This window comes from Triticum aestivum, chromosome 5A (assembly GCF_018294505.1).
Source record: "Triticum aestivum cultivar Chinese Spring chromosome 5A, IWGSC CS RefSeq v2.1, whole genome shotgun sequence".
NCBI classification, from domain to species: Eukaryota; Viridiplantae; Streptophyta; class Magnoliopsida; order Poales; family Poaceae; genus Triticum; species Triticum aestivum.
This window is the reverse complement of record NC_057806.1, coordinates 464,696,938-464,722,474: the sequence shown is the minus strand read 5'-3', so window position 1 is coordinate 464,722,474 and position 25,537 is coordinate 464,696,938. Positions and strand designations below refer to the sequence as shown.

Below are 25,537 nucleotides of genomic sequence, written 5' to 3'. Positions count from 1 at the left end.
AACCGTTATGACAAAATACATTATTCTCTTTGTCTATCGGTATGTTACTTGCCCGAGATTCGATCGTCGCTATCTTCATACCTAGTTCAATCTCGTTATCGGCAAGTCTCTTTACTCGTTCTGTAATACATCATCCCGCAAATAACTCATTAGTCACTTTGCTGGCAAGGCTTCTTATGATGTGTATTACCGAGAGGGCCCAGAGATACCTCTCCGATACTCGGAGTGACAAATCCTTATTTCAATCTATGCCAACCCAACAAACACCTTCGAAGATACCTGTAGAGAATCTTTATAATCACCTAGTTACATTGTGACATTTGATAGCACACAAGGTATTCCTCCGGTATCCGGGAGTTGCGTAACCTCATAGTCGAAGGAATATGTATTTGACATGAAGAAAGCAATAACAATAAAACTGAACGATCAATACGCTAAGCTAACGGATGGGTCTTGTCCATCACATCATTCTCCTAATGATGTTATCCTGTTATCAAATGACAACTCATGTCCATGGTTAGGAAACCTTAACCATCTTTGATCAATGAGCTAGTCAATTAGAGGCTCACTACAGACACAGTATTTGTCTATGCATTCACACATGTATTTAGGTTTTCGATCAATACAATTCTAGCATGAATAATAAACATTTATTATGAATAAGGAAATATAAAAAACAACTTTATTATTGCCTCTAGGGCATATTTCCTTCAATGCCCCCACGTCGTCAGATAAGGGGCCACCCATTTCTAATGTCGGAGCACCAGCTGTAGCTCCTTGAGCAGATTCGAGCAATGCGCGAAGCCCGGATAGCCGATGGGCTACCTCTGAATGCAGTGGATTGGGAGGAGGAGGAGGAGAATGAGCCAGGGGAGGATGTGGGGGACGTCGGGGATGCGGATCTGCAGGCGGAGCAGCAGGCCATCCTCGATTCCACTACTCAGAGTCGGATGCGGAGGCGAGACGCCATCGCCGGCAGGAGATGGAGGTGCAACACACCGCGGAGGAGGAGAATATGTTCGCCTACATGGATGAGGTCGAGCAGGAGCAGGAGCCCTCCTACGCGCCCGTCCACCCGGCGCCCGGCACCGACGTCGTGGACATCTCTGACGATGAATATTAGGTAGGATAGTATGTAGTATGTAGTACGTAGAATTTCTTTTGCATGCTTTGTATGGATCTAGAGGTTCAAATATGAGAGATTCGAATGCAGTGGAGCTAATTTGAGTCATGACCGGTCACTGTACGCGACACGCTCGGTCGCGTCTGCAGGCGTTTGAGGGGCCGGATTTGTCAAGTCCGACTGTAGATGCTCTAAGGGCACCACATGATGTATGTGGTAAGCAACCTCAAAACAAACAAACAAAATTAAAGCAAAGTAAGAGCATCTCCAACGCAAACCCCTAAAATGGACATGGTATTTGTCTGCCGATGCATCCGTACACTTCCATGAATAGTGATATGACTCTCATATCACAGGCCATCCAATTGTGTCTGCATACATTTCAAAGCGAATTTGAGGCGCCTTTGTAGTCGGTGGGAACGTCTCCTCTCATTGAACAAACATTGTGGGAAAGTCTAAAATAAATTCAAAAAAGTGAAGCATCAATGCCAAATGTATGACTTGAAGCCTAGTGGGCCGGTTCCAGCACATGAAACCTAACCATCTAGCTACGCTCAGCTCGCGTTTTCTGCACAGTTTATTTGTTCTTTTTCACATGACACAAGAATACATGTGTTTGCACCAAACTCTGTGGGAGAAACAAAAATCCAATATGGAAGTTTGGTGTTTTTCATGATTTTTGATAGTTTCATTCTTGGGAGCATATGTGCCAGAGCTCAACTTGAGGTTAAATGCTTGGCTTGCTCTAGAAACATCGAGTGGCTAAGTATCTATGAACGACCAAAATACTCGACAATGACAAGTGAGCATGGAACGGAGTGTGTACGTCGTGCACATGCAAAACATCTCTCGGCATAGTACGGCGAGGCCGACCACGCCTCCTCCAACACTGTTCACTCTTCGGGTGCTGCTGATCGATGGGAAGCGGCTGCGGCTGGTCGCCAAGAGCCCAGATCCGGTGGGGTTTGGGTGGAGAAGCCCAAGGCCACGTCTGGATCTGGAGGAGGGGACAACACCGACAAGCAGTTGGGGGAGATGTCGCAGCGCCGCGTGCTGGGCAACCAAAACACCCAGGTGAACCCACCCATGAACCCTAATGCTTGTCTGATTTGCAAATCTCCTGAGCATATCCCTGCCAGATGCCCGCAAGCATATTGTGAGAGATGCAGTAAATTAGGTCACCTTGCTTCTGTTTGTGCTGAATTTCTTCCTTGGGACTGCATTGCGCCGATGTGTGCCTTTTCTGCCAAGGGGCAAGGGTTTTATTACATTCATGATTCGTGTACTGCTAGGCAGATGAAAGAGCGTGAAACTAGTGTGGTGATCACTATTGTTGAGGGGCACACTTCTACTAAGGATATGGAATTTGATCTATCTCAATACATTGCTACTGGTTGGAGATGTACTGCTAGATCTATTGGACCTGGAGTTTTTATTGTTAGATTTCCTAATCGTCGGGATGTTTCCAAAGCTTGATATACTGGTAGAATGACCTTGAAATCCACGGGTACTGTGGTGAAAATTGATCCTTGGACCTCGGCTCTTGGAGCCAAAGGGGTTATGGAGAAAGCCTGGATTAAAGTCAGTAATGTCCCCTTGGAGAAAAGGAATGAAAGAAACTTGGCATATGTCTCCTCTCTGGTTGGTGTTCCCTTGGAAATTGATGGGGCTACGCTTCATCGTCCTGAATATGTGCGTGTGAAAATTGGATGCAGGAATGTGGATGAGATCCCACCTGTCGCCGAGGCAGTGCTGGGTGACCACTTCTTCGATTTTTATTATGAGTTGGATCAGGTGTTGGTCAGGGACCCAGATCGTGGGAAAGCAACTGTGACAATTCCTCCTGAGTCTGGAAATCATATGTTTAAGAAGATGAAAATGCAAGCTTCCAATGGGAAAATGAGGTGGGATCTTCCTCCAATGCTGCTGGTACAGTCATTGGTTCTCAGTGTAAAGGCCAGGGAAAACAGCAAGACTCTCCTGAAGACGAGGGCTCGGACGAGTCGCTTGATAACACTCTCCTGATTGACACTCTGGCCATGGAACATGACGAGGCAGAAAGAAATAAAGGAAAAAGTGATCTACCCTTTGGCAAACAGGCTTTTTGTGAAAATGTAAGCACTTCCCCCCTGGTAAAATCGATAAAGTCTCCTGAAAGTTGTGCAGCTTTATGCAGTATGAATAAATCTTATGCTGACATGGTTAAATGTGGTGCCCTCATGAAACCCCTGCAGGAGTGTGGAGTCCTTGAGGGGGAGGGGCCGAGAAAATACATTGTACAGTCCCCTGATTCGTCGATGGGCAACGAGAATGAGGTGATCCCCACCCCACCCCACCCCTTATTATGGAAGAGAATCTACGCTTCAGACTAACCTGATGCGAATTGATGAAAAGGCAGCAGCGGTGGCCAAGAAGCGCAATTTGGAAGGTAATAATAACACTGGTAATACCTTTGAAGTTCTTTCTGATCCAGAACTAATTTTACGGGCTGTCAAAATGGGCGTTGATATTCCTGACACAGATTTTGCGAATATAGATATCCTTCGTGAACTGGAGAAATCTAGAGTTAATGCTTTGAACACTAATAATGGAAATGTCCAAGAGGATAACAAGAGCAACAGTCTTTTCTTAGTTAATGCCAAAGGGGACAAAACTCCTTTACGTATGGAATGGGGGGATGAGAGGAATCCTGACTCTGATACAAACGATTTTACCTTAGTGAGATCCAGGAAGAAAAAATGCAGGAGACCGGTGGTGAATGTTAATAGACCGGTCACTAGAAGTCAGAAAAATAGGGATATGCCATTGGCCAAAGTGGGTAACCTTGTCCAGCTTCCTAACAAGGTTACCAGGGGGGAAAATACTATGGTTGTTAAATGAGTGGGATATTCTGGAATTGTAGGGGGGCAAGGAAAAAGGGAATGTCCACCTGCCTCTCAGATCTTATTAAGGACTACTCCCTTGACTTCCTGGCATTGCAAGAAACGATTAAAAAGAATTTCCATAAAAGTTACTTTAGAAAGATTGACCCCTGTGACCTGTTTGATTGGTGTTGGGTTCCCTCGATAGGCAAATCCGGAGGTATCCTTTGCGGTGTTAAAAAGGAAAAATATGAGGTTGTTTCCTGGAAAGTGGGTAAGTTTATCTTACAAGCCACTATGCACGATGTAGAGAGAGATATGATTTGGGCGCTTGTGGTTGTTTATGGAGCGGCCCAAGATGAATTGAAGGAGGATTTCCTGGTTGAGATGGCTTCCTTCTATTCTCATATTGATATCCCGTATATAATAGGTGGTGATTTCAATATCTTGAGGGGAGGTGATGACAAGAATAAAAACATGAGATATAGTTCCTATATTGATAAGTTCAACTCGGTGATTAATGCATTTAGCCTTAGAGAGATCCACTTATCTGGGGGCAAATACACCTGGTCAAACCACCAGGCTCACCCTACCCTTGAGAAGCTAGACAGGGTTCTTATGAGCTATTCCTGGGAAGATTTATTCCCCTTGGTATCGGTTCGAAAACTAGTCAGAGACATTTCTGATCACAATCCCCTTCTTCTCTCCTTGAAAGATGGTAAACCAGAACCCCCTAGGAAAAAAGAGTTTCGCTTTGATCTTATTTGGCTGAGCAATGAATTGTTTCTTCCTAAGGCCAGAGAAATTTGGGAGCAGCCTGTTGAATTGAATGACCCCATTGACATCCTTAATATCAAGTTGAAATGGTTCAAAAAATATTTTAAAGGATGGGGATCCCATGTTTTTGGTCATGAGAGAAAAAGGAAGAAAGAGATTCGCATAGAGCTTGAAGAGATCGAAAAGTTAGAGGAAGATGGAATTATTAATGCAGAAAATTGTTGCCGAAGAGTTTCGCTCTTGGCTGAGCTCAATAGCATCCTAACTAATGAGGAGTTGTTTAGACTCCAACAATCTAGAGAGAGATGGCTTTTGAAAGGGGACCAAAACACTGCGTACTATCATCGCATTGCAAATGGTAGAAAACGTAAGAACACTATCCAGTCATTCATTGATGGGGATAGTGTGATCGAGGGCACAAAAAATTTACTTGACCATGCTACCTTATACTATAAGGAGTTGTTTGGGGCCGCCCCAGGCAATCTTTTCCACCTCTCTCCTGATACCTGGGGTGAGCATGAAAAATTGAATGATCAAGATAATAAAAATCTGATCCGCCCCTTTTCTGAGGAAGAGGTCAAGACAGCTTTATTTGGTATGGAGAGCAATAGAGCTCCTGGGCCTGATAACATACCAGCTGAGTTCTATAAAGCTTGCTGGGATTTTGTTAAGATAGATATCATGCGCATTTTTGAGGCCTTCCATAACGGAACTTTGGACGTTGCCCGGCTGAATTATGGTGTGATTACATTGATTCCCAAAATGACAGGGGCTAAGAAAATCTAGCAATTCCGCCCCATCTGCCTTCTTCGTTGCCCCTATAAACTAATTACAAAGGTATTAGATAATCGGGTAGCTATCTATGCGGATAAGCTGATTAGCAGACACCAAAATGCCTTCATTAAAAACAGAAACATCATGGATGGGATCTTGTCCTTGCATGAGGTGTTGCATCATACGCACAGCAAAAAGAATATTGGAGTGGTTTTAAAGCTTGATTTCGAAAAAGCTTATGACAAAATCAATTGGGATTTCCTTTTGGAATGTCATAGGATGAGGGGATTTAACGATAAACGGTGCGGTTGGATTAAAAATATTCTGAATAATGGCACGGTGAGCATCAAATTGAATAATGAGACCGGGCCTTACTTTGTGAGCCGAAAAGTGGTTCGCCAGGGCGATCCCCACTCGCCCTTCCTGTTTAACTTAGCGGTTGAGTGTCTCTCGAAGATGATTTTCAATGCTCAAAAAGAGAAAATGATCACTGGCTTAGCCCCAGACCTTATTGAGGGGGGTGTTGTCGTTTTGCAATATGCAGATGACACAGTGTTATGTTTTGAACATGACACCTCTGCTGCAATAAATCTCAAACTGCTCCTTTATATGTTTGAACTCATGTCAGGTCTGAAAATTAACTATCTCAAAAGTGAAATCCTGTGTGTGGGGGGTGACAATAGTATCCTTTCTTACTATGCGGATCTTTTTAATTGCCAAATTGGTCACTTCCTATGCGTTACTTAGGAGTGCCAGTTAGTTTCTCCTCCCTTAGATGCCTTGAGTGGATCTTTGTTGATGAGAAATTTGACAAATGTTGTGAAGCCTGGATAGGCAATGCTGCTTCATCAGGTGGCAGGCTTACACTGCTAAATTCCTCCTTGTCTAGTATAGTCTTTTACTATATGGCTATGTTCCTTCTCCCTAAAACCCTCATTGAAAAACTTGACAAGAGGAGACGTCGGTTTTTCTAGCAAAGTTGGGAGGGACGAAAAAGATACCACCTGGTTCGTTGGAGCAGAGTGTGTCGCTCCAAGGACAAGGGTGGTTTGGGTGTGAAGGATTTACGTAAACAGAATATCAGCCTCCTAATGAAATGGTGGTGGAAACTGGATACTCAAAATGGACTTTGGCAGGATATCGTTAAGGCCAAATACCTGAAAAGGGATACGGTTGCTACAGTGAAAAGCAAGTTCAATGATTCTCCCATCTGGAAAGATATTATGAAAGTGAAAGATTACTATATGCGGGGGAGAATAGTCCAGATCAACTTGGGAAATATAGCCCAAGTCTGGGAGGACTCTTTGAATGGAATGCCCCCTATGCGTGTTCAGTATCCACAGCTGTTTAGCATTTGTAAAATGCCTGAGATTACGGTTGGCGAGCTGGGAGGAGTGGAGGCTGGTGATATGTTTCGCAGGAGGCTAAACCCCCCGCTCGAAAACATGTGGAATGAGATGCGCACAACTGTGCTGAATGCTATCTCTTCAACTAAACCAGACCAGGTTGGCTGGGCTCCTGGACCTAAACACCACTTTACTACTAAAACCATGTACAAGTTGCTTGAAAGCAACCTGGCAGGGTGTGATTACCAGTGGATTTGGAAAGCCAAAATCCCCCATAAGATCAAAAAATTTATGTGGCAGCTGTTTCAGGACGCGGTCCTGACGAGGGATGTTATGAAACGTCGAAATTGGCCTGGTAATGAGAAGTGTTCGTTTCGTGCTGCCCGTGAGACGGCGCAACATCTCTTCTTCCTTTGCCCAGTTGCCAGGGTGATCTGGCGATCGGTGGGAGCAGTCCTGGGCACTGAATTATGCCCCAATAACATTTGGCAATATTACACTTTGTGCTATATATATCTCCCTAATGGTGCTAAATTCTATACCTTCGGCCTTGCTGCCATCTGCTGGGTAGTGTGGAACTATCGAAACAGAGCAACCTTTGAGTTTAAGCTTCCTAAAACTCCTTTTGAGATTGTGTTCTCTGCTTGTGTCTTCATCACCTACTGGGCAGGTCTTTTGAAGGGGGCAGACCGTGAGGCGATGGAGCGTGGGTCGCAGATGCTGATGAGCAGTACAAGCAATATGATGATGATCTGTGCCGCTGCGACAGAAGATTCGGCGACAACTTGATGAATCGCGTCTCCAACTCCCTGCTTTTCTCCCCTGGTCCAGGAGGACAGGGCTGCTTTTGTGCTTTACTCCTGCGCAGGATATGGCCCTGATGGGTCGTGTAGTTTGCATAGTATTCTGCTAGTGTGCGTTGGTTGTTGAGAACTGTAGGTGTCGTCGGATTTTCGTCCCACAGCAGGTATCTCGTAGGCGAGTTCCTGTGGTGGGTTTCCCGGCGATGCTTTGAACTCGCTTTCCCCTTGCCCGTCTCCTGTTCCAGTGTCCCAATGACTGTTATATTTCCGTTATTCGATTAATGGAAAGGGGTAATGCCCAGTTCAAAAAAAATGTACTATCATCGGAATTCCAAGGGTCCCACGAAGACAGCCAAGTCCCAAGTCTTCTTGTCCCTCCAAACAATGAGTGTACTAAACGTGTTAGAAGGTCTGGGGTCGTCAACTATTTGAACTGACCGAGAAATGTCTTTTTAACAGGAAGTGAATCGTTTTGTTTGCGCCACTAGTGATCAAAACTGTTTTCGTTGGAGAACAAACTGGATATTAGTACTTTCGATGATCATTTTCCCTTTAAAAAGCTTTTTTTATTATTATTATTATGCTCATTTACAAGGTGGCCTTAAAATTTAAATGTAGCAGAGTTGCTGAAAGATACAAAGACGGACTTCAACACTACCGTGGGTACGACGGCATAGTGAAAACGACCAAAAACAAAAAGCTATTCTTCACAGTCTCACAAGCATTTCGCTGAACACTATTTTGTGTGCTTGGAGAAATCCACGGGCGCCAAGCTGTCCAAATTGCATAATAACAATATACTTGGAAGTGTGGCTAATTAGTAGATTAGCAAACATATTCATCAACAATCTAGCATGTCAACGAAACCTATATTGTCATTGTAAAAAGAATATATCTCGTCATGCAACCCTTGAAATATGGTTTCGTCCTGCTTTATATATAAAGCCACATGGCTGAATGATACAATGTGTTGAAAAAACTCTTACAAAGCCGATCAAAATAAAAACCGATAAACAAAGAAAGCAACGGAAAACAATGAGCAAGAGATGCACTATTGGACGCCACCATCCGGGAGGATGAGCACTGGAGGGGCTGAACCACACACAAAAAAAAAGCACCACGGAAGCCAACCAAGAATGAACTCGCGTCTCGTAGAGGAACCACCGGACTTCGCCGCACTGCCCACACCAAACTGTTACCGAAGAGGCTCTCCGCCCTCTTGCTCCATGACGTGGAGCGTCGACCATGTCAGCGAGCAGAAAGATCCCAAAATACTGGCGATGAGACTGCCACACACGAAGATGCTTCAAACAATGATCCAAGCCTCCCAAAGACGTCGCCGTGCCGTAACCGGAAGGAACCTGAGCTCCCCGACAACGTCCCCAAGAGGGTGACCACACAACACGTCACTGCTGTTGCCGAATCCAGAGGAGAAAAGAACGGAGGTTACAAACAAACAGGAAAATGGCAATAACAACAGATTACATACCTAATCAGGTTCCGGTTCAGGCTCGTTTCCATCTTCAACCACACAAGCGGTCATGGAAGCTGCTTGCTGAAGGCCCTACCGGATGAGGAAGGCCAAATCAGACTCAGACATGGATTGATGTCTCAAATATGCCAGGAAGTAAGATGGCCATATTAGGCAGGGGTGATAATGCAGCTATTACGCTTTGCCTGTGTCACTTCATCACTTAACCCTAGTCAACTGGTATAGTCGCTCTCTAGTCTCTACGCAAAAAGAAAAAGAAAAAGGAAAAGAAAATAAGAGGTGGTAGTCAATCAGGCAGCCAATAACGAGAAAGAACTACTGTTGCTTTGTTCATTCATCTATTTATAGCCCACGGTAGCGCCATGGTACAGCAAGGAGCTCAGGGGCAAACAGCCACACACCCACTAGTTCACGCAAGGATGAAGCCGGGTTGTTCTCGGCTTCTTTTTATCTGCCTTTCGGCGACATGGGTGCTGGCCACGGCCGATGTACGGGCAGGCCAGCGTCCTGGCTGCCCGGCGAAGTGCGGCGACGTCGCAATCCCATTCCCGTTCGGCATCGGTGAGCACTGTGCGTTGCACAACGGCTTTAACCTTGACTGCACGAGCATCAACAGCACCACGAAGCCTCGTACGGGTCCATTCGAGGTGACCGATATCTCCGTCCCCGACAACAAGATCCGGATAAAAATGAGCTTCTCCTGGCAGTGCTACTCCCCAGCTACTCGCAGTATGAATTACTTTGATGCATGGTTGAGCTTCACCAATACACCATTCTCGATATCGGAAGTGGATAACAAAATTATCGTCATCGGATGCAATGCTCTCGCTTATATGAGGAGCTCTTCTGTGAGTAATTTCAACATTTTTATTATACTGAACCGGGTGAAAGTACTTTCATTAATAGGAGTATTTGGAAAAAAGAACCCGTTACTTCTATTAATTTTCAGCGAGTAAAACCTCTCTAGCTCCATTTTCATTATGTAGATGATGAAACCTACAAGTGTTTTTCAGTTAAGTAGACATCCGTTTTTAATTACAGATAACCAAGCAAAGAACATGCTACATAACAAAATGATGAACTATATTCACCTGTTATCATCTGATAGTTAATCATGTGAGCATGTATGCATTCTTCCTACCTCTTCCTACCAGTGCATTCTTCTGACCTTTCTATGATATCAAAGCTCTGCTGGACTCGGCTTGAAAGATACCTTTAATTTTCAGCTTGCACTTCTACCCCCCAGCCCCTGGTGGAGCTAGAGGTTAAATTCTCTCACCCTCCTTACAAACAGAGCCCCAACTTTTTCCAGCAAGTCCATCTTATTTCTCTTTGCAAGGAACCTTCCGGTTCCTGATGTAGGCCAGGATCATGTCCCAAACTGTTACATATTATTATTAGTAATATTTTTTTAAGGGGACAAACTGTTCCATATTAACCCAGACTTTTTTGTTAAAACAATTTCGTTCCTGCTATTCAATAATCCTCAAATCGTTGCATTAGTTACAAGTTACAGTATTAATGGCAAGACAATCCTTCCCAAAAACTTTGCAAAGATTCAGAAATAACTAACTTAATTTCTAACCTTCAGAACTGGTGCTGATTCCTCCCACACAAGTTGAAGTTTGGCCACAACACAGTAGAGAAGATATTGTATCAATTCATGCGCTGTGAACATTACATTGAATAAATCCTCTAGGTTTCTCCATATACGTTTTCTCCCATCAAATTGTCTCCAGTCATAATTTTATTTTGAGATCAGACACAGAAATGCGTGAGTTCTAGGTGCTATCTTAAGTTTCCAAATAGCGGGGAGATAACTAGGATGAATATTTCTGAAGTTAACGATACCGTGCATAGAGAAAAGTGACTTTTTGTTCCTCCATCCATTTTAGATAAACTTTTCCAATTCATTTGTCGTAGAAAGAGAAAACTCTTACCATTAACCAGTGTGAATAGATTTGCAAGACTTTCTCTACAAGTACTAGTAGTATAAAATAACATTTCCTTAAGATAAAAATGACGTAATTTCTTAATTTAAATCGTTACTCTAGTTAAAGACAACTCATATACCCCCCCCCCCCCCCCCCCTCCCCAAAAAAAAGACATCTCATATCAGTATTGTTTGGTTTGTTTTGTGTGCAGTACGTAATAGGTTGCTATTCCACATGCAAGAATTTCACCCTCGAGAATGGCAAATGCTCTGGCGCTGGCTGTTGTCAAGCCGATGTCCCAAAGGGCATACAGTATTATCGTGGCTATTTCAACGAAAACTACAACACTACTCAAATATGGCAAGCCAATCCTTGCAATTACATGGCACTGATGGATAAGGCAGCTTTCAGTTTCAACACCAGCTATGTCAAATCCAAAGTGTTCTATGAGACATACAAGGGGGGAGTCCCTCTTGTCGCGAACTGGGTAATAAGACCGTGGACTTGCAAGGCAGCTAAAAAGAACATGAGTACCTATGCGTGCCTCAGCAGCCATAGTGCGTGTGTTGATTCCACCACCAACGATCCAGGTTACCATTGCAAGTGCTCCAATGGGTACAAAGGCAACCCTTACATCACGGCTGGATGCCAAGGTACCTCCCGTTTTCCTGCCTTCTACCTCACTTACATTTTTCACCATCTCATGTAGATCATGAGTATACACATTGTATAACTACTTGAACTAAAAACATTTCTTTCCCAGATATTGACGAGTGCCGTGAAAAATCTAATCCTTGCGGCCCAGGGATCTGCAAGAATACGCAGGGGAAATACAGTTGCTCATGCCACCCTGGGAACTATATGACAAATGGTGTCTGCGTACCAATTCCAAAGTCTCCCCATTTTCCTGCGGTGCCAGTCGTAGGTGTGTTCTTCTCTTTGCTGAGTGAGCATAGACATCATCACTACTAAAAAGGGAAAGCTCAACCCCCCCAACCACCCACCCAAAATGACTATTGATTTGGCAGTTTTTTTTCTCAAATATGTTCAATATTCCCCTCCAAAGCTATACTACTTATATTTATGTCTTTACCCCCTACCTTTCTTGGATGCTGGATTTCATGACTTTGACAATGGTTTTGCCCGCAAGGCATTATCCAAGTTCTAGGAAGATCGGATATTGGTTACGACTGCCTCTGACGCTTGTTCTTCATCGAAGACCATGGTGGTGGCAGTGGTTGTCTAGCTCACTGAGCTTGCGCCCCGCCATCAGTGGTCAGGTACTGATTTTTTTTTTCAAAAATGAGGTTGACCCCGGAGTGGTCAGGTATTGATAGGTGATTGTGCATCAGGCAACGAAAAGCGGTGTCTGCTGCTGCCACATGTCATTTTGTGTGTGCAGTATTTGGATGACATGGATGTCACACTGGCAGAACAACCATCCAGGTTGTCAAGACCGATGTCGTCCAAAACTGGTCTCAGTAGTGAAATGAACTAGCCACTATCGTTTGAAGGAGAAACTGATCCAATGATAGTTTTAAAGGGAAAGTGAATCAAATAAATAGTTTGAACGACCAAGAAATTCTTAGTTTGGAGTTTGGACCATGGTATAAAACATAACTCCAACAACAGTACTAGATTTCAGTGGGCCACTGTGTTTGATTTCAAAAGAACAAAACAAGACACTAGTCGCCGAAATTTAGTTTGAAAAGGTACTCATAACTATATTTGGATTGATAATCATGCAGGTGCAAGTGTTGGGCTCGTCATCATTGTGATTGTTATTGCCTTTGCATGCTTCATCCAAGAGAGACGGAAGCTACAGAACATGAAACAGAACTACTTCCGGCAGCATGGTGGCCTCATACTATTTGAAGAGATGAAGTCGAAGCAAGGCCTTACATTCAAAATCTTCTCAGAGGAAGAACTGCAACAAGCCACGAACAAGTTCAGTGAACAACAAGTCTTAGGTCATGGGGGGCATGGGACTGTGTATAAGGGACTTTTCAACCGCAACGTGGAGGTGGCGGTCAAGAGATGCATGACCATCAACGAGCAACACAAGAAGGAGTTCGGTAAGGAGATGCTAATCCTATCCCAAATCAACCACAAAAACATTGTGAAACTTCTGGGATGCTGCCTCGAAGTGGAAGTCCCCATGTTGGTTTATGAGTTCGTCCCAAACGGCACTCTTTACCATCTCATCCACGGCAACCATGGCCGACGTATCCCCTTAGCCACTCGCTTGGGGATCGCTCATGAGTCCGCGGACGCGCTCTCCTACCTTCACTCATCCACTTCGACACCAATCCTTCATGGTGATGTCAAGTCCTCCAATATCCTCCTTGATGGCGACTACAAGGCTAAAGTCTCCGACTTCGGTGCCTCTATCCTGGCACCAACCGATGAGTCACAATTTGTCACACTTGTACAAGGGACGTGCGGGTACCTTGACCCGGAGTACATGCAAACATGCCAGTTGACAGACAAGAGTGACGTGTACAGCTTTGGTGTCGTTCTTCTGGAGCTGCTCACGGGGAAGAAGCCCTTTAGTCTTGATGCCTCTGACCAAGAGAAGAGCCTATCAATGATGTTTATGTCTGCAGTGAAGGAGAATAAGCTTCAGGAGATCTTGGATGATGGGATCAAGCAAGACAACATGGAGGTTCTTGAAGAGATCGCGGAGCTAGCGAAGCAATGCTTGGAGATGTGTGGTACGAATAGGCCATCAATGAAGGAAGTTGCGGAGAAGCTTGATAGGTTGAGGAAGGTGATGCAACATCCCTGGGTGCAACTGCAGCAAGACCCTGAAGAGAATGAAAGTTTACTTGGGCAGCGATCGGCAATGGTCAACTCGACGGTTGTTAGTGCTGAATATTTTAGCATCGAGAAGGAAGCAGTGACGAGTCTGGGATCTGGCCGATGAGTAATCGTACCTTAGACCTGTCCTGGTGCAAGTATCATAAAGGGTATCAATGCAGTGCCACCTAAGGAAAACGATGATGCGGCATTGCAATTAAGAATGTGAGAGAAGATTGTAGCATCATATTGTGGAACAGTATAACACATTAAACGAGAAAAATTTATAAGAAATAGATCATATCCACAACTTTATGTTTGGAATTGGATTCTACAAATGGATAAATGAAATGATAATATGATGCTATGCAGTGTGAATACAGTAACTAAAGTAGTATCATTTTTGGAAAAGGGGACTAAAGTAGTATCATGCACTGTGATATATATTATGCAGTGCGAGTGACCTTATTGTAATATAATCAATCAGTTTGTCTATCTTTATTATCTGTTTCTCATAAACTGTCGATCGTAATATCATCGTATATTATCATGGAGACGGATGGTAAATGTTTGACTTACCTTTTAAATTCAATGTAAAGGAACTAAATATTTTTGCATTACAAGTACCAGTTTTTATCAAGATAGGTCAAATATTGTTATCAATGCAATATTATACCAATCGAAAATTCGAAATCCCGTCGGGATCCAAGCCCTGAGATGGGACGAGGGGAGGAGGCGCGAGCCGAACCCAACCTGCGTGATCTGCGTGAAGAGGTGGAATGAGATCGCCGCCACACGTTCTTGCCTACCTGCGCACGCACGCAAATCGTTTCAAATTTCCATGACGTCAGAGGACGGGAGGAACCGAACCTATGGGAAGAGGGCGAGAAGGCGCTTGAGCGCATCGACCTTGTCGGCGTCGAAGCGGGAGACGGGGAGCGTCAGGAGCCCAGCAGGTAGAGGTGCTCGTCCGTGTCCATCCGCCCCCACCACTCACGAAGCCGTGGCGCCGCTCGCCTGCGGCCCGCACATCCTCGATTCTCCCCGGCCGTGGCGGCGAGGATCGTGACGGCCGTCGTGTTCCGCTTCGGACCGTTGGAGATAAGAGACTTTCTTTTTTAGGACTGTTGGAGATAAGAGACGGGCACACACGGGAAGCGAAGACGTTCACTTCATTATCCGCTTTCCGATCGGCGCTATCCACAATCTGGGCCGGTTTTTGAGAGGGCCTGGGCTTGCATCCCGTGGGCCCAACCACGCGACTGTGTATGTGGGCGACAGATGGGCACTGGAGTCTGTCGGTCGAGCCATTCCTCTTCTGCACTCCCCCGCCGATCTGCAGCTTCTCTCCCCCAAATCCCTCTCCGGACCGCAGCATCCTCGCCGCCGTGACCTTCCACGGAGATGAGGCGCCTTTCTTCGCCTCCCGTCTAATCCCATCCCGCCACCGACGGTAGTGAGGGCGCCGGCGCCCACCGTGGGAGGAGGAGGCGTGTGGGGGATCGCGCATCGGAACGTCTCCGGCGGCCAATAGCAGAATTTTGTTCAAGAATGAACATCAGACCACTCACCATCATCTTGCCATGCTAGTTGGTTGATAAAACTAGAAGTGCACAACGCCCTTATGAGCAAGTATAGTTGAAAATATTTGCGTCATATCTCATGCATGTTTCATTTTTGTTACATTTTACTTGCTGAATGCACAAATGATTCTCTGCAGCTGTCGGAATGCAGAGCTTTTTTGGCCAGAATCAGCTGCGAGTGGGAAGAAGAAAGCTAGTGATAATGAAAGTTTTCGATGGTCTCTGAGGACGATTCTTGCGCGATTTCAGGGGAAATCGAGAGCCTGAGGTTTCAGCTGGATGACAAGGTGAAACAACTACACTACTGGAAAATTGAAGTTGGGAGTTAAACTGACTCTCAAAGTCTCAAGCCCAAGGAGATGAAATGCTTGAACACGCAAACCCAGGAGCTCAAAGTCTGGAACAAGGGCTTGGAAAAGAATGTAAGCTTTCTTGCATGTCTCCAATACAGTAATGAAAATAAATTCATTTATTTATGCCCGCAAACTCACGGAAAAATATATGTACGCAGTAAACTACAGATTATAGAGTCATATATTTGTGTTGATTCAGTTTTTCTACCCTTTAGGTCGTAGAGGTTAGAAGATAGTGAAGGGTTACAAAAGGATTTTTGTGGTTGAGATCTGAATGGCCATTTTTACTTTTTTGCCATCATGCCATGATTATTTGCGTCCATATGTAATATGTTCAAACCATGATGCCATTTTGTAAAGTCGTAGATGCCACAGAGCTGATGTACCTTCTTCTAATTTTACACTTTAGGATTGGACACTCTCTTACCAGTCATGCTATCAAATGTGTTGTCTGCCAACTGTTTAAACTTTACATTCTCTATTAATCAATCTCCGAGCAGTCATGAAGTTCCATACATTAGTTTACTCAAATTTAGCATGGATATGCATCTGCATCTTTCACTTGTTTCCATAGTAATTCCATACATTTCTTATTTGCATGCTCTTGATGATGAGCTCGCTCTTGATGATGAGCTCAGTTGCAGAACTTAGTAAAAGCGGGGTCCCAAGGATCAAAGCATAGGTGAAAGATGTTAGGAAGGGGGGAATTCACATCAACTACCAAGAGAAAAGACTTGCAGGTTTTCATCACGTGTCTGCCTATTAAAGTTGTGTATATTTTTTAAAATTTAAATCTTCCAATATGCATATGCTGAAAATCATGAATGTTTTCATAATTTTTGAATTACTTTCTGTTGACTCAGAACGAAATAAGAGAAATTAGCTCTTAAGAGTAAAATGTATTTGTCTGTTAATGTGGTTGGCTGTAGTTGTTCTTGCTAAGGGAAAATTCAGTTTGTATGCCCACCTTATAGTGTCTACTTCATACTGCAGATATAGGAACTAGTAAAAGCAGTGTGAGATTCAGTTCCAAATCCAAAGCCTTGTACCCCTTCCTTAAAAAATCTACTGCTTATATATAGTTAAAGGTTGATCTTAAATGCAGATGGTGACAAACTATGCTAAATGGTTGATCAAGAAATGGGAAGATTAGGCATCCAATAGCAATAGCAATAGCACAGAGATAGGTTCTAAAAAAAAAGCACGGAGATAAAGCTGACTAGAGGAAACAATTCCAAAAGTTGGCAATAGATGTTGCATCCGGTACTTGTTTCTGAAGTTACTAAAGGGAGGGAAAAGAATTGTGTAGAAACATATTTGGGCAAGGAGGGTGTAGCGCACGAATAATCTGCCACCTACCGTTGCGCCTCTCCTCGCCGCCACTGGCCACCGCAAGCGAGGAAGGCAATGCCGGCGGCCCCGCACTCCTCCTGGATGAGCGGCTGCCATCGGTAACTGCATGTGAGGAAGGTGACACGGCTGCGAATCGGCAGTTTTATTTGCGAGCCAGACTCGCTAGAGCCACGCGTGCCTCTTCGCTGCACGCCTCGGAGAGCGCGGGAGACGGACGGGATGTCTCATAACTCCCTTCCCTCTCTCGTGTCACCGTCCACTCCTTCATTCACACCACTCTCTCACTCTCCTCACCGCTCCTTACTCTCCTCCGATCGCTCGCCCGCCGCCGCGCCGCCCGCTGACCCCATCATCGCCGGAAACAACAATATCCAAGACCGGTGGGTGGCCGGCCTCGTGAACTCAGGCATTGACCTGATGGCAGCCATCCGCGCTCCGTCGCCCTTTTGCACCAGGCCCCATCATCGGGCCGATGAGGTGTCGGCTGCTTCGGTTATGCCGCTGTATCCGGACCTGGTGGTCCTGGGTTCGGTTGCGCCGCTCGAGGAGACATCAGGTGCACCGCTGTTCAGAACCCCAGTGGGTGGAGGGGTTTTTTTAACCCCCATTCGAGTGTTGCCAATGCTTTGTTACTAACACAAGTCATCTTACGTGACAAGATCATGAAGACGGAGTGGGACGTAGCCGGTGGAGGAGCGCATGTCGTGGCTGGCACCGAGGGCGCCGAGGACCTGATAAACTGCTTGCTCAAAAGGGTGAACCTGCCTGGCAGGATCGCTGCCATGAGCCAACCACCTTCACGGGGACGGTCTCTGAGCACCAGCCACGAAGAGGGGGCATGAGAGCCGTTGTGTTTCTACGTTCAGATCAAGGACATGGAGGATCTCACCATGCTCATCATCCCGCCCAAGTTCACGGAGGTGATGAAGCAGCGGCTGGTGATCAAGGCCCCGCGCGTCGTTACACTGTCGGCCAACAAGTGGTGCGAGTTCTGGGTTCAGGTCCAGAACTTCTTGGGTCAGATGGTCCTTAACCGAGGCTGGCAGTACTTCTGCCGCCGCCACAGGATCGTCCCCGGCGACCTCCTCGTCTTGTGAATCTTCGGGCTTGGCCTCAAGGTGCAGATCTACAACCACGACAACTCGATCATGTGCAGGGGTGCGCTGCAACAAGCACAACTGCATTGGCAACATTTCTCTCGCGCTCTAGAAGTCTTAAGTATAAACATGTTAGTAGTTTGTGTTGATGATGTGAACTAGTGCTGCAAACTTGTTTATATTTTGCCAGGATCAACACGTGATGTGAAGTAGGGGGCATGGGATGCCCCTGTTGTCTTAAACCTTAAACCCTACTATTAGTATGCATGGTTATCAGTGGTTGTTTATCTGTTGTTGTGTTGTTAATTAGGTAGTTTGTTCTTATGCTATGCTTGTTGTGCTACAAATGTGATGGTAAGGTCACCGAATTTAAAAGGGATGAGCAGAACACCAACGTGCACGCAGCCAAACAGGTATGATGTGCATCTGCCGACTTCTAAAGCACATATGTGTGCAACCAAAGAGCTAGCCCTAAAATCACCACTGATGCAATACGAACGACCAAACAACATGCAGATATTAATTTTTAACCTGTTTTTACTCGGCCAGGCTGAACTGAGACAAATATGCAATGCTGGTAATATTTGACATGACAACCAGACACACGCTTAGCAACTCAGCTCATTCACTAGGAGGGATCCTGGACGCGTGGAGGTGGAGCCACTGCAAAGCTAGCAGTATCTAGGCACCTGCGTGAAAACGTTGCCCAGCATCACAGTCAAACGATTTTGATGTGTTGCCTTGATATTCCATGAGTTAAAAGCACTGGGAGTCCTACAACTTGCATCAAATGTGATGGTTTGGTCTAAGAACTTGCATTTTGACCCTGTCCAGTCCTTGAACTTGCATCAAATGTGCAAATTTGATCTTGACCAATCACAAAGCGACAAGTGGACGCCTGGTGCCGACCGGTCAGCACGCGGCATTTTGCAAAAAGGCCCCTGCCTTTGGTTTGAATCTACCCGCAGGACACGGTTCCATTCCAAGCAAGGATTCCTCACCATCACTTTGCAAAAAGTATAGGTCACAGCGCACGTAGTATCCAACATTTGAAGCAGAAAAACAAACGTACCAGGGCGGTCACCCCCTTTTACACAAAACTTTTGGCGAGAAAAAAAGACAAAGGGAGGGATCAATGTAAGTAGAAATCGTCTCAGTTTGGACTCGGTAGAAGAGGAAAACGAGCAGAGGAGACGCAACAGCACTAAGGCCAACTCCACCGCACGACCCTATTTTGTCGGGTGTGTCCGTTTGGGGTAAAACGGACATACCAGACGACCCAGCGGCAGAACTCATTTTATTTTTTTGTCCGTTTCATGTCCGTTTCGCCTCATCTCTGGACCAAAGTTGGTCTTGTTTTAAGGCCAAAGCGGACACAGACGGACGCTTTCTGGCCACTCCTCGTCCGCCTCGGTTCGCTTACATGTGCAGTGTGGCCCGCATGTCATACAAATAAAAAGGGCCCACCAACCCACCCACCCACCCACTGTTGCATGCGCCGGCGAGCAAGCGAGGCGGGCGGGCTCAGCGAGCGGGCGTGCAAGCGGCGACGGCGGCGAGCGGGGCGAGGCCGGGGCGCGCAGGGGCGTGCGGGGCGAGGCGAGCGTGCGGGGCGCGGCGCGGCGGCTGCATGCGAGCACGACATGAGGGCGGCTGCTGCCGCTGCCCGAGGGCGAGCGCGGCGCGAGGCAAGGGCGGGCAGTGCGAGGCGGGCGCGGGTGGGGTGGGGCGAGGCGAGGCGTGGCGCGGCGCGGCGCGGGCGGGGCGCGGCGGCAGGGGTGGCGGGGCGCGGCGGGGGCGCGACCGGGACGGCGGCGGCAGGAGGCGCGCACAGCGACGGCAGGCTGGGGCGAGCGGCGTCAGGTGCTGCAGCGGGCTGGCGCGGCGAGCAGCGCGAGCTGGCTGCTGCAGGGTGCGGGCGTGCGGTGGCGAGCGGGCGAGGAGCTGAAGGGCATGCGGATAATTTTGATTCGGTCGCTGCGCTGGGCTTCTCCCACAACTAACGGACATTCATGTCTGTTTTGCTATCTATTGCCACCTCAAACGGATGAAATACGGATAAAACAAACGTCCGTTTAGGGTCGTGCGGTGGAGTTGGCCTAACCGCGCAGTCAAAAAAAGCATGCTGGTCCGCTCCTACTAGCAACAGTACCCCCGAAGACCATTCAAACAAAAGAACGGCCTGACGACCGACCTCGCAGACAGCAGCAGGATCGTGCTTGGGTCCAGCATGCATGACTTAGCAATGGGCAACGCTTGTCATGGCCTGATCATCAAGCCTATCTTGTCTAATCAAGTGTCAACATCGAACAACGCATATACGTAACTCCGACTAGACAGCTATCATCGACAATCAGATTACCGCCGTCCTTGAAGCAGTACAAGTCCATCGACGGCGAAAAGCCGCGGACGCCTCAATTATTGCGGCGATGAGCCATGTGACGCGGTTAATTCTGCTCCTCTTGCAACACTTTCCATGTGAGGCGGAGCCGCGGCGATGAGCCATGTAACACTTTCGAACGAGCAGCAGCAACGGATTCTCAGTGGCAAAATGGAAAGGCCAAAGGCAGGATAATGAAGAAAGAAAGAACAATCGGCATCGGCCTCTAGTCTATGCAGGTGTCGGCTAGCGAACAATAAGGGCCTCTTTGATTCACAGGATTTTCAAAATGAAAGAATAGAAAAAATGCAGGAATAGGGTGACATGTCCCATAGTATCCTACAGGATTTGAAAGAATGTTTGATAACATTAAAAAAACAAAGAAATTCTACAAAGAGGTTTGAGTGGATGGAAATTTTCCTTCAAAATGTAGTATAAATGGATCATATGGAAAAATTCCTAAGAATGCCAATCCTATGAATCGAACGAGCATCACAAGAAAAATTCCTAAGAGTTTAAATCCTCCAAAAATCCTATGTAATTCTTTTGAATCAAAGGAGCCCTAATTGGGGGAAATATATCTTGCAAGTACAGTACTACCACTAACTCGTACGGTTTTGGAGGCATGTTTCGTGAACTAATTAACAATCATACAACTCCCGATAGATAGATACAGACAGACAAGCACATCAACCATTAACCATCAATCATTAATCATACTTCGGCAGTAATCGGACTGTTACATCAACCATTAACCATATTCCAACCTCATTCCTAGCATCAAAGGGGGCACTCACTGAGAGCGGCGTTGCAGAGGCCGAGCGTCAGGTAGCTCGGTATCCCCTTCGTGGGAATGGACTTCGTGATTCCATCCTGTCAGACATTTCCAAGGTATATTAGCCAATATACTTCTGCGTGAATAGTACAAACGTATGGGAGTTGCACAGGTTAAATAGATGGTGCATGTCCGCGTTTTCAAAATGGCACAAGATAAGCCTGCGTGTGCAGAGTTGCAGTGCAATAATTGTTCAACTGGCCCAACGAAAAAGTAGCTTAAAAAGTATCATTTTTATATGCGGCAATTTTCTGTACATGTACAGTCAACGCATCTCTTTTTATATATATAAACTAATACTCAAATTAGTGTGTAATTAGCTACTGATTTATAGCAAACAATTAACTGCCTCTTTTTTTAAGGAGCTTTCTTAAGATGGGCCCCTCTTACCCCTTAAGAGGCAAGAGAAATATTTGATTTGAACCCTCCATTCATCAAGGAAATGTTTGACCAACACAAAAAATTATAGTATGGCAATTAATTTTTTAAAAAGAATTTCTTAAGTATTTCCCACATCTCCTTTTAATATAATAAAAGTTTAGATGCGAGCCTCGTACATATATGTTGTATCTACCATAAGAAGACAAATAATTCTCGTGTTGTAAAATATGATACATATCCATGTGATCATAAAAAATAATACACACAGTACAAAAAACATTATTATAATTCGTCTAGATTCCATCCTAATAATCTTCAGTATGTGTATTCGTATCATTCTGAGAGAGCTGGTAAAGAAAATAGATGTACACATGTAATGCTAGGAACCTGTATGATTGTTTCTTGTGTGAGAAATAAACAAAGCATTCTCCGTTATACAATTTCTTATCTAACAAAAAAATGTGCAAGAACACTAGTACACATGGTTGCTTTGTTTACAGGAAAATTAGGATGGTATTTTTACTGCTTTTTGCTATGATTTTGTCAACTAGTATCCATTTTTGGTGTTTTCCAAAAACAAATCTATGCATTTCCTATTGTTTAGGTCCCAACCGACAAAATAAAACATCCATAGACATATATGATAGAACATGACAAACATTTACTTCCTTTGTTATACATGATGATAAGGTACGTCCAGCAAAACAATAAAAGGAAAGGAATAAATTATAATAATTTATTTCCATAATTATACTGCAACAATGTCCATACTACGCCATGATTAATGATCTATTACTTCATGTTACCTGCTAAGAGGTACTCCCTCAAATTTTTTTACTGTGCATATTAGATTTTACTGTAATCAAACTTTATAAAGTTTGATCAAGTTTGTAGAAAACATATGAACATTTACAAGGACAAATCTATATGATGTGAAAATATATTCAATTATGAATCCATTGTATTGATTCGGTGATGTATATGTTAATACTTTTTCCACAAACTTGTTGAAAATTTATAAAGTTTGACTTAAATATGGAGAGAGTGCTAGTTATATCAGCCATTAGATAATTAAAATTTAACTGTCTATATTGCTTTGGACCATCTTGAAATTTCTCTAGAAAATGTTGTGCGGCACTTCGGGTGCTAATAACACATATTCATTGCCGATGGTTCTACATGTAACCTCCTCCATGATTGTTAGTGGAACCTGCAAACCCATCAAATCACTAGTACCCCAGACGTCCCACACACAGTTGCCCATGTTGGAGGTATAGATGCTGCTCCGCCCATGTACCGTGTTGTCCATCCACTTGGGGCCTGCTGAGGAATACGGTGAAAGACGGCAGCGTGTTCGGTGGTGGCTAATCAAATACCGAGGGCGTGATACCGAGCTGCCTGCAGACCGGCCTCCGCAACGTTTTATCGGCACTCACTCTCCTTCTACTGCTACTGCTACTGCTAGCCGATGACGCCGACGGCAACAGCCAAAACTTTCAACGGGTGAATCGATTCAGGTGGAGCCGTCGTCGTGCTTCGTGGGACGACCGCCGTCGCGCTCTAGACGGAGCGCCGGGCCGGGGTCCAGTGCGGCAGCGCGGGGCTGAAGTGGCTGGACACCACGCGCGAGTCCAGCAGCTCGATGATCGGCGGGAACGTCACGCACCGGGGCGCCTTGTACTGGTTGATGCTGGCGCCCCGGGAGACGGCGTAGTCCATGAGCTCCTCGAACGTGCTGGCCCGGACGACCCGGATCTCGAGCGGCCCGATGGAGCCGTCCACCACCCTGCTCTGCCTGTACACCGTGTTCAGCGCCTCCTCCATCTCCAGGCAGCAGGCGTCCAGCGTGGCCTTGTCCACCGCCGTCGCGCCGGCGCCCGTGCTCAGCAGCTCCCATCCCAGTAGACCACGTAGTGGCCGGGGATGCTCTTGGTGCACGCCTGGCTGGTGTACTCCGCGTCTCCGCCACGGACGCGCCGTGCGGGCGGAGCAGCGCCGACGCGCGCTCCACGGCGCGCTGCAGCTCCGCCTCGTCGGTCTTGCCGGACTCGATGGAGAGCAGCACGTTCTTGCGGCGGACGAACTGGAACTGCGGCGCTGCGTTGTGGAACCCCGTCACGCGGAGGACGTCGCCGACGCGGTACCGGTTCAGCCCGGCGTAGGTGGTGATCACCAGCTCGTACTACCGCCCGGCCTCCACGCAGGCAAGGTCCACCAGGTTGCCCGCGTCAACGCACGACGCCGCGCCGGTCGCCTCGTCCACGGGGAGGAACTCGAAGTACCCCATGTTGGGCATGATGGTGTAGGACACCTCCGAAGGGTCGCAGAGCGGGCGGAGGTTGAGCCCGAAGTAGCACTCCGACGACGCGTACATCGTGCACGCCAGGGGCAGGTCGCCGCTGTAGTACTTGAGGGTCCCGATGTACTGCGCCATGGCGCCGGTGACGATGACGTCGAGATACTTCGTGTTGGGCCAAATGCGCCTGACGATGCCGGCCCAGTCGTCGTTGCAGCACTCGTCCCGGACGAACTGGGCGAGCTCGGGGTCCGGCCGGAGGATGCCCGCGACCGCCTCGCGCACGCACGCGTCGGTGACGCGTGGGCTGAGCGCGCCGGCCTCGATGTCGGCGGCGAGCTCCTTCCAGTTGAGCTAGAGGAAACGGATCGCGCGCAGGAGGCCGGAGGCGAACACGGCGCCGACGCGGAGCACCTCGTGGCGAACTTTGGCATGTCCTACGGGTAGATTCGAACCAAAGGTAGGGGCCTCTTTGCAAAATGCCGAGCGCTGACCGGGCCGGGACCCAGGCGTCCACTTGTCGCTTTGTGATTGGTCAGGACCAAATTTGCACATTTGATGCAAGTTCAAGGATTGGGAAGGGTCAAAATGCAAGTTCTAAGATTAAACCATCACATTCGGCACAAGTTGTAGGACTCCTGATGCTTTAAACTCCTTATAAAAAGCATAGTTGGTGATGATGGTGTGCCTGCCATCCTGCAATATAGGCCGTCCGATCTATCTAACGGATAGGAAGGAAACTATGACAATTTACCCGCACTCCTCTCCACATTTGCAGATAAGGTCTTCCCTCGTTCATCATTTTCTCCGATAAGATTTTGATGTTTCGTGCAACGCACGGGCATCTTGCTAGTCTTCTTCTAAAACATAATACATATGCAAATGCTCATGCGTATGCTCATATACACCTACCCCTAGGAGCATCTTACCCCATATGAACGCACACACATCCTATCCCTATGAACATCTTCAACAGACTGAGCCGGCACATTATTTTAAGATTGATGAAGTCGTCACAGACGTCTTCATAGTCGACGGAACGTCTCCTACCCCTGAACGCACATTGATGGAAGGCTTGAAATAAATTTAAAAAAAATGCGAGCATCCATATCAAGTCTAGGACATAAACTTTGGTGTGATTTGTCCTCTAGCCATCCAATCATAAATTGGTTCGCACTGGAACATAACTTTGATGGGTTGGGATATTACTGTCCTTCTAACCATCCAACCAGAAATTGGTTCGCACTTGAACGTACAAGTTGGGACGGTCTCTTTTATTGGTTTGTGTTCCTATAAGTTGGAAAAATAATCTAAAAATTGACAAGAGATCTCAAAATAACAACCAAAATA

General features: G+C 46.3%; 1 protein-coding gene, 1 long non-coding RNA gene and 1 pseudogene across 17 annotated transcripts; 1 reads left to right on the top strand and 2 right to left on the bottom strand.

The window, feature by feature from the left end:
* Nucleotides 1-8,600: 8,600 nt before the first annotated feature.
* Nucleotides 8,601-15,303, bottom strand: LOC123104049 (uncharacterized). Of its 15 annotated transcripts, none has more exons than XR_006450091.1 (5): nucleotides 14,819-15,191; nucleotides 14,663-14,718; nucleotides 14,047-14,053; nucleotides 9,174-9,248; nucleotides 8,601-9,045 (listed from the first exon to the last, which is right to left on the bottom strand). XR_006450091.1 is itself a non-coding variant. In XM_044525771.1 (5 exons), the coding sequence occupies exons 1-4, from the start codon at nucleotides 15,285-15,287 to the stop codon at nucleotides 9,174-9,176; spliced, it is 612 nt and encodes a 203-aa protein (XP_044381706.1). In that variant the 5' UTR covers nucleotides 15,288-15,303; the 3' UTR covers nucleotides 8,601-9,096. The 15 variants fall into 15 exon arrangements, 4 of the variants coding, with proteins under 4 accessions (XP_044381706.1, XP_044381705.1, XP_044381704.1 ...); XM_044525771.1 differs by having other exon boundaries at nucleotides 8,601-9,096; nucleotides 14,047-14,058; nucleotides 14,819-15,303; XM_044525770.1 differs by having other exon boundaries at nucleotides 8,601-9,093; nucleotides 14,047-14,058; nucleotides 14,819-15,303.
* LOC123104051 (uncharacterized) lies at nucleotides 15,148-18,734 on the top strand. Of its 2 annotated transcripts, XR_006450093.1 has the most exons (5): nucleotides 15,152-15,541; nucleotides 15,630-15,914; nucleotides 16,484-16,585; nucleotides 16,951-17,754; nucleotides 17,858-18,734. It is a non-coding gene; the product is annotated as an uncharacterized lncRNA (long non-coding RNA). The 2 variants fall into 2 exon arrangements; XR_006450092.1 differs by having other exon boundaries at nucleotides 15,148-15,541; nucleotides 16,484-17,754.
* A 4,717-nt stretch (nucleotides 18,735-23,451) lies between these two features.
* On the bottom strand, nucleotides 23,452-24,742 carry LOC123101393 (indole-3-acetic acid-amido synthetase GH3.8-like; annotated as a pseudogene).
* Between the last annotated feature and the right edge of the window lie 795 nt (nucleotides 24,743-25,537).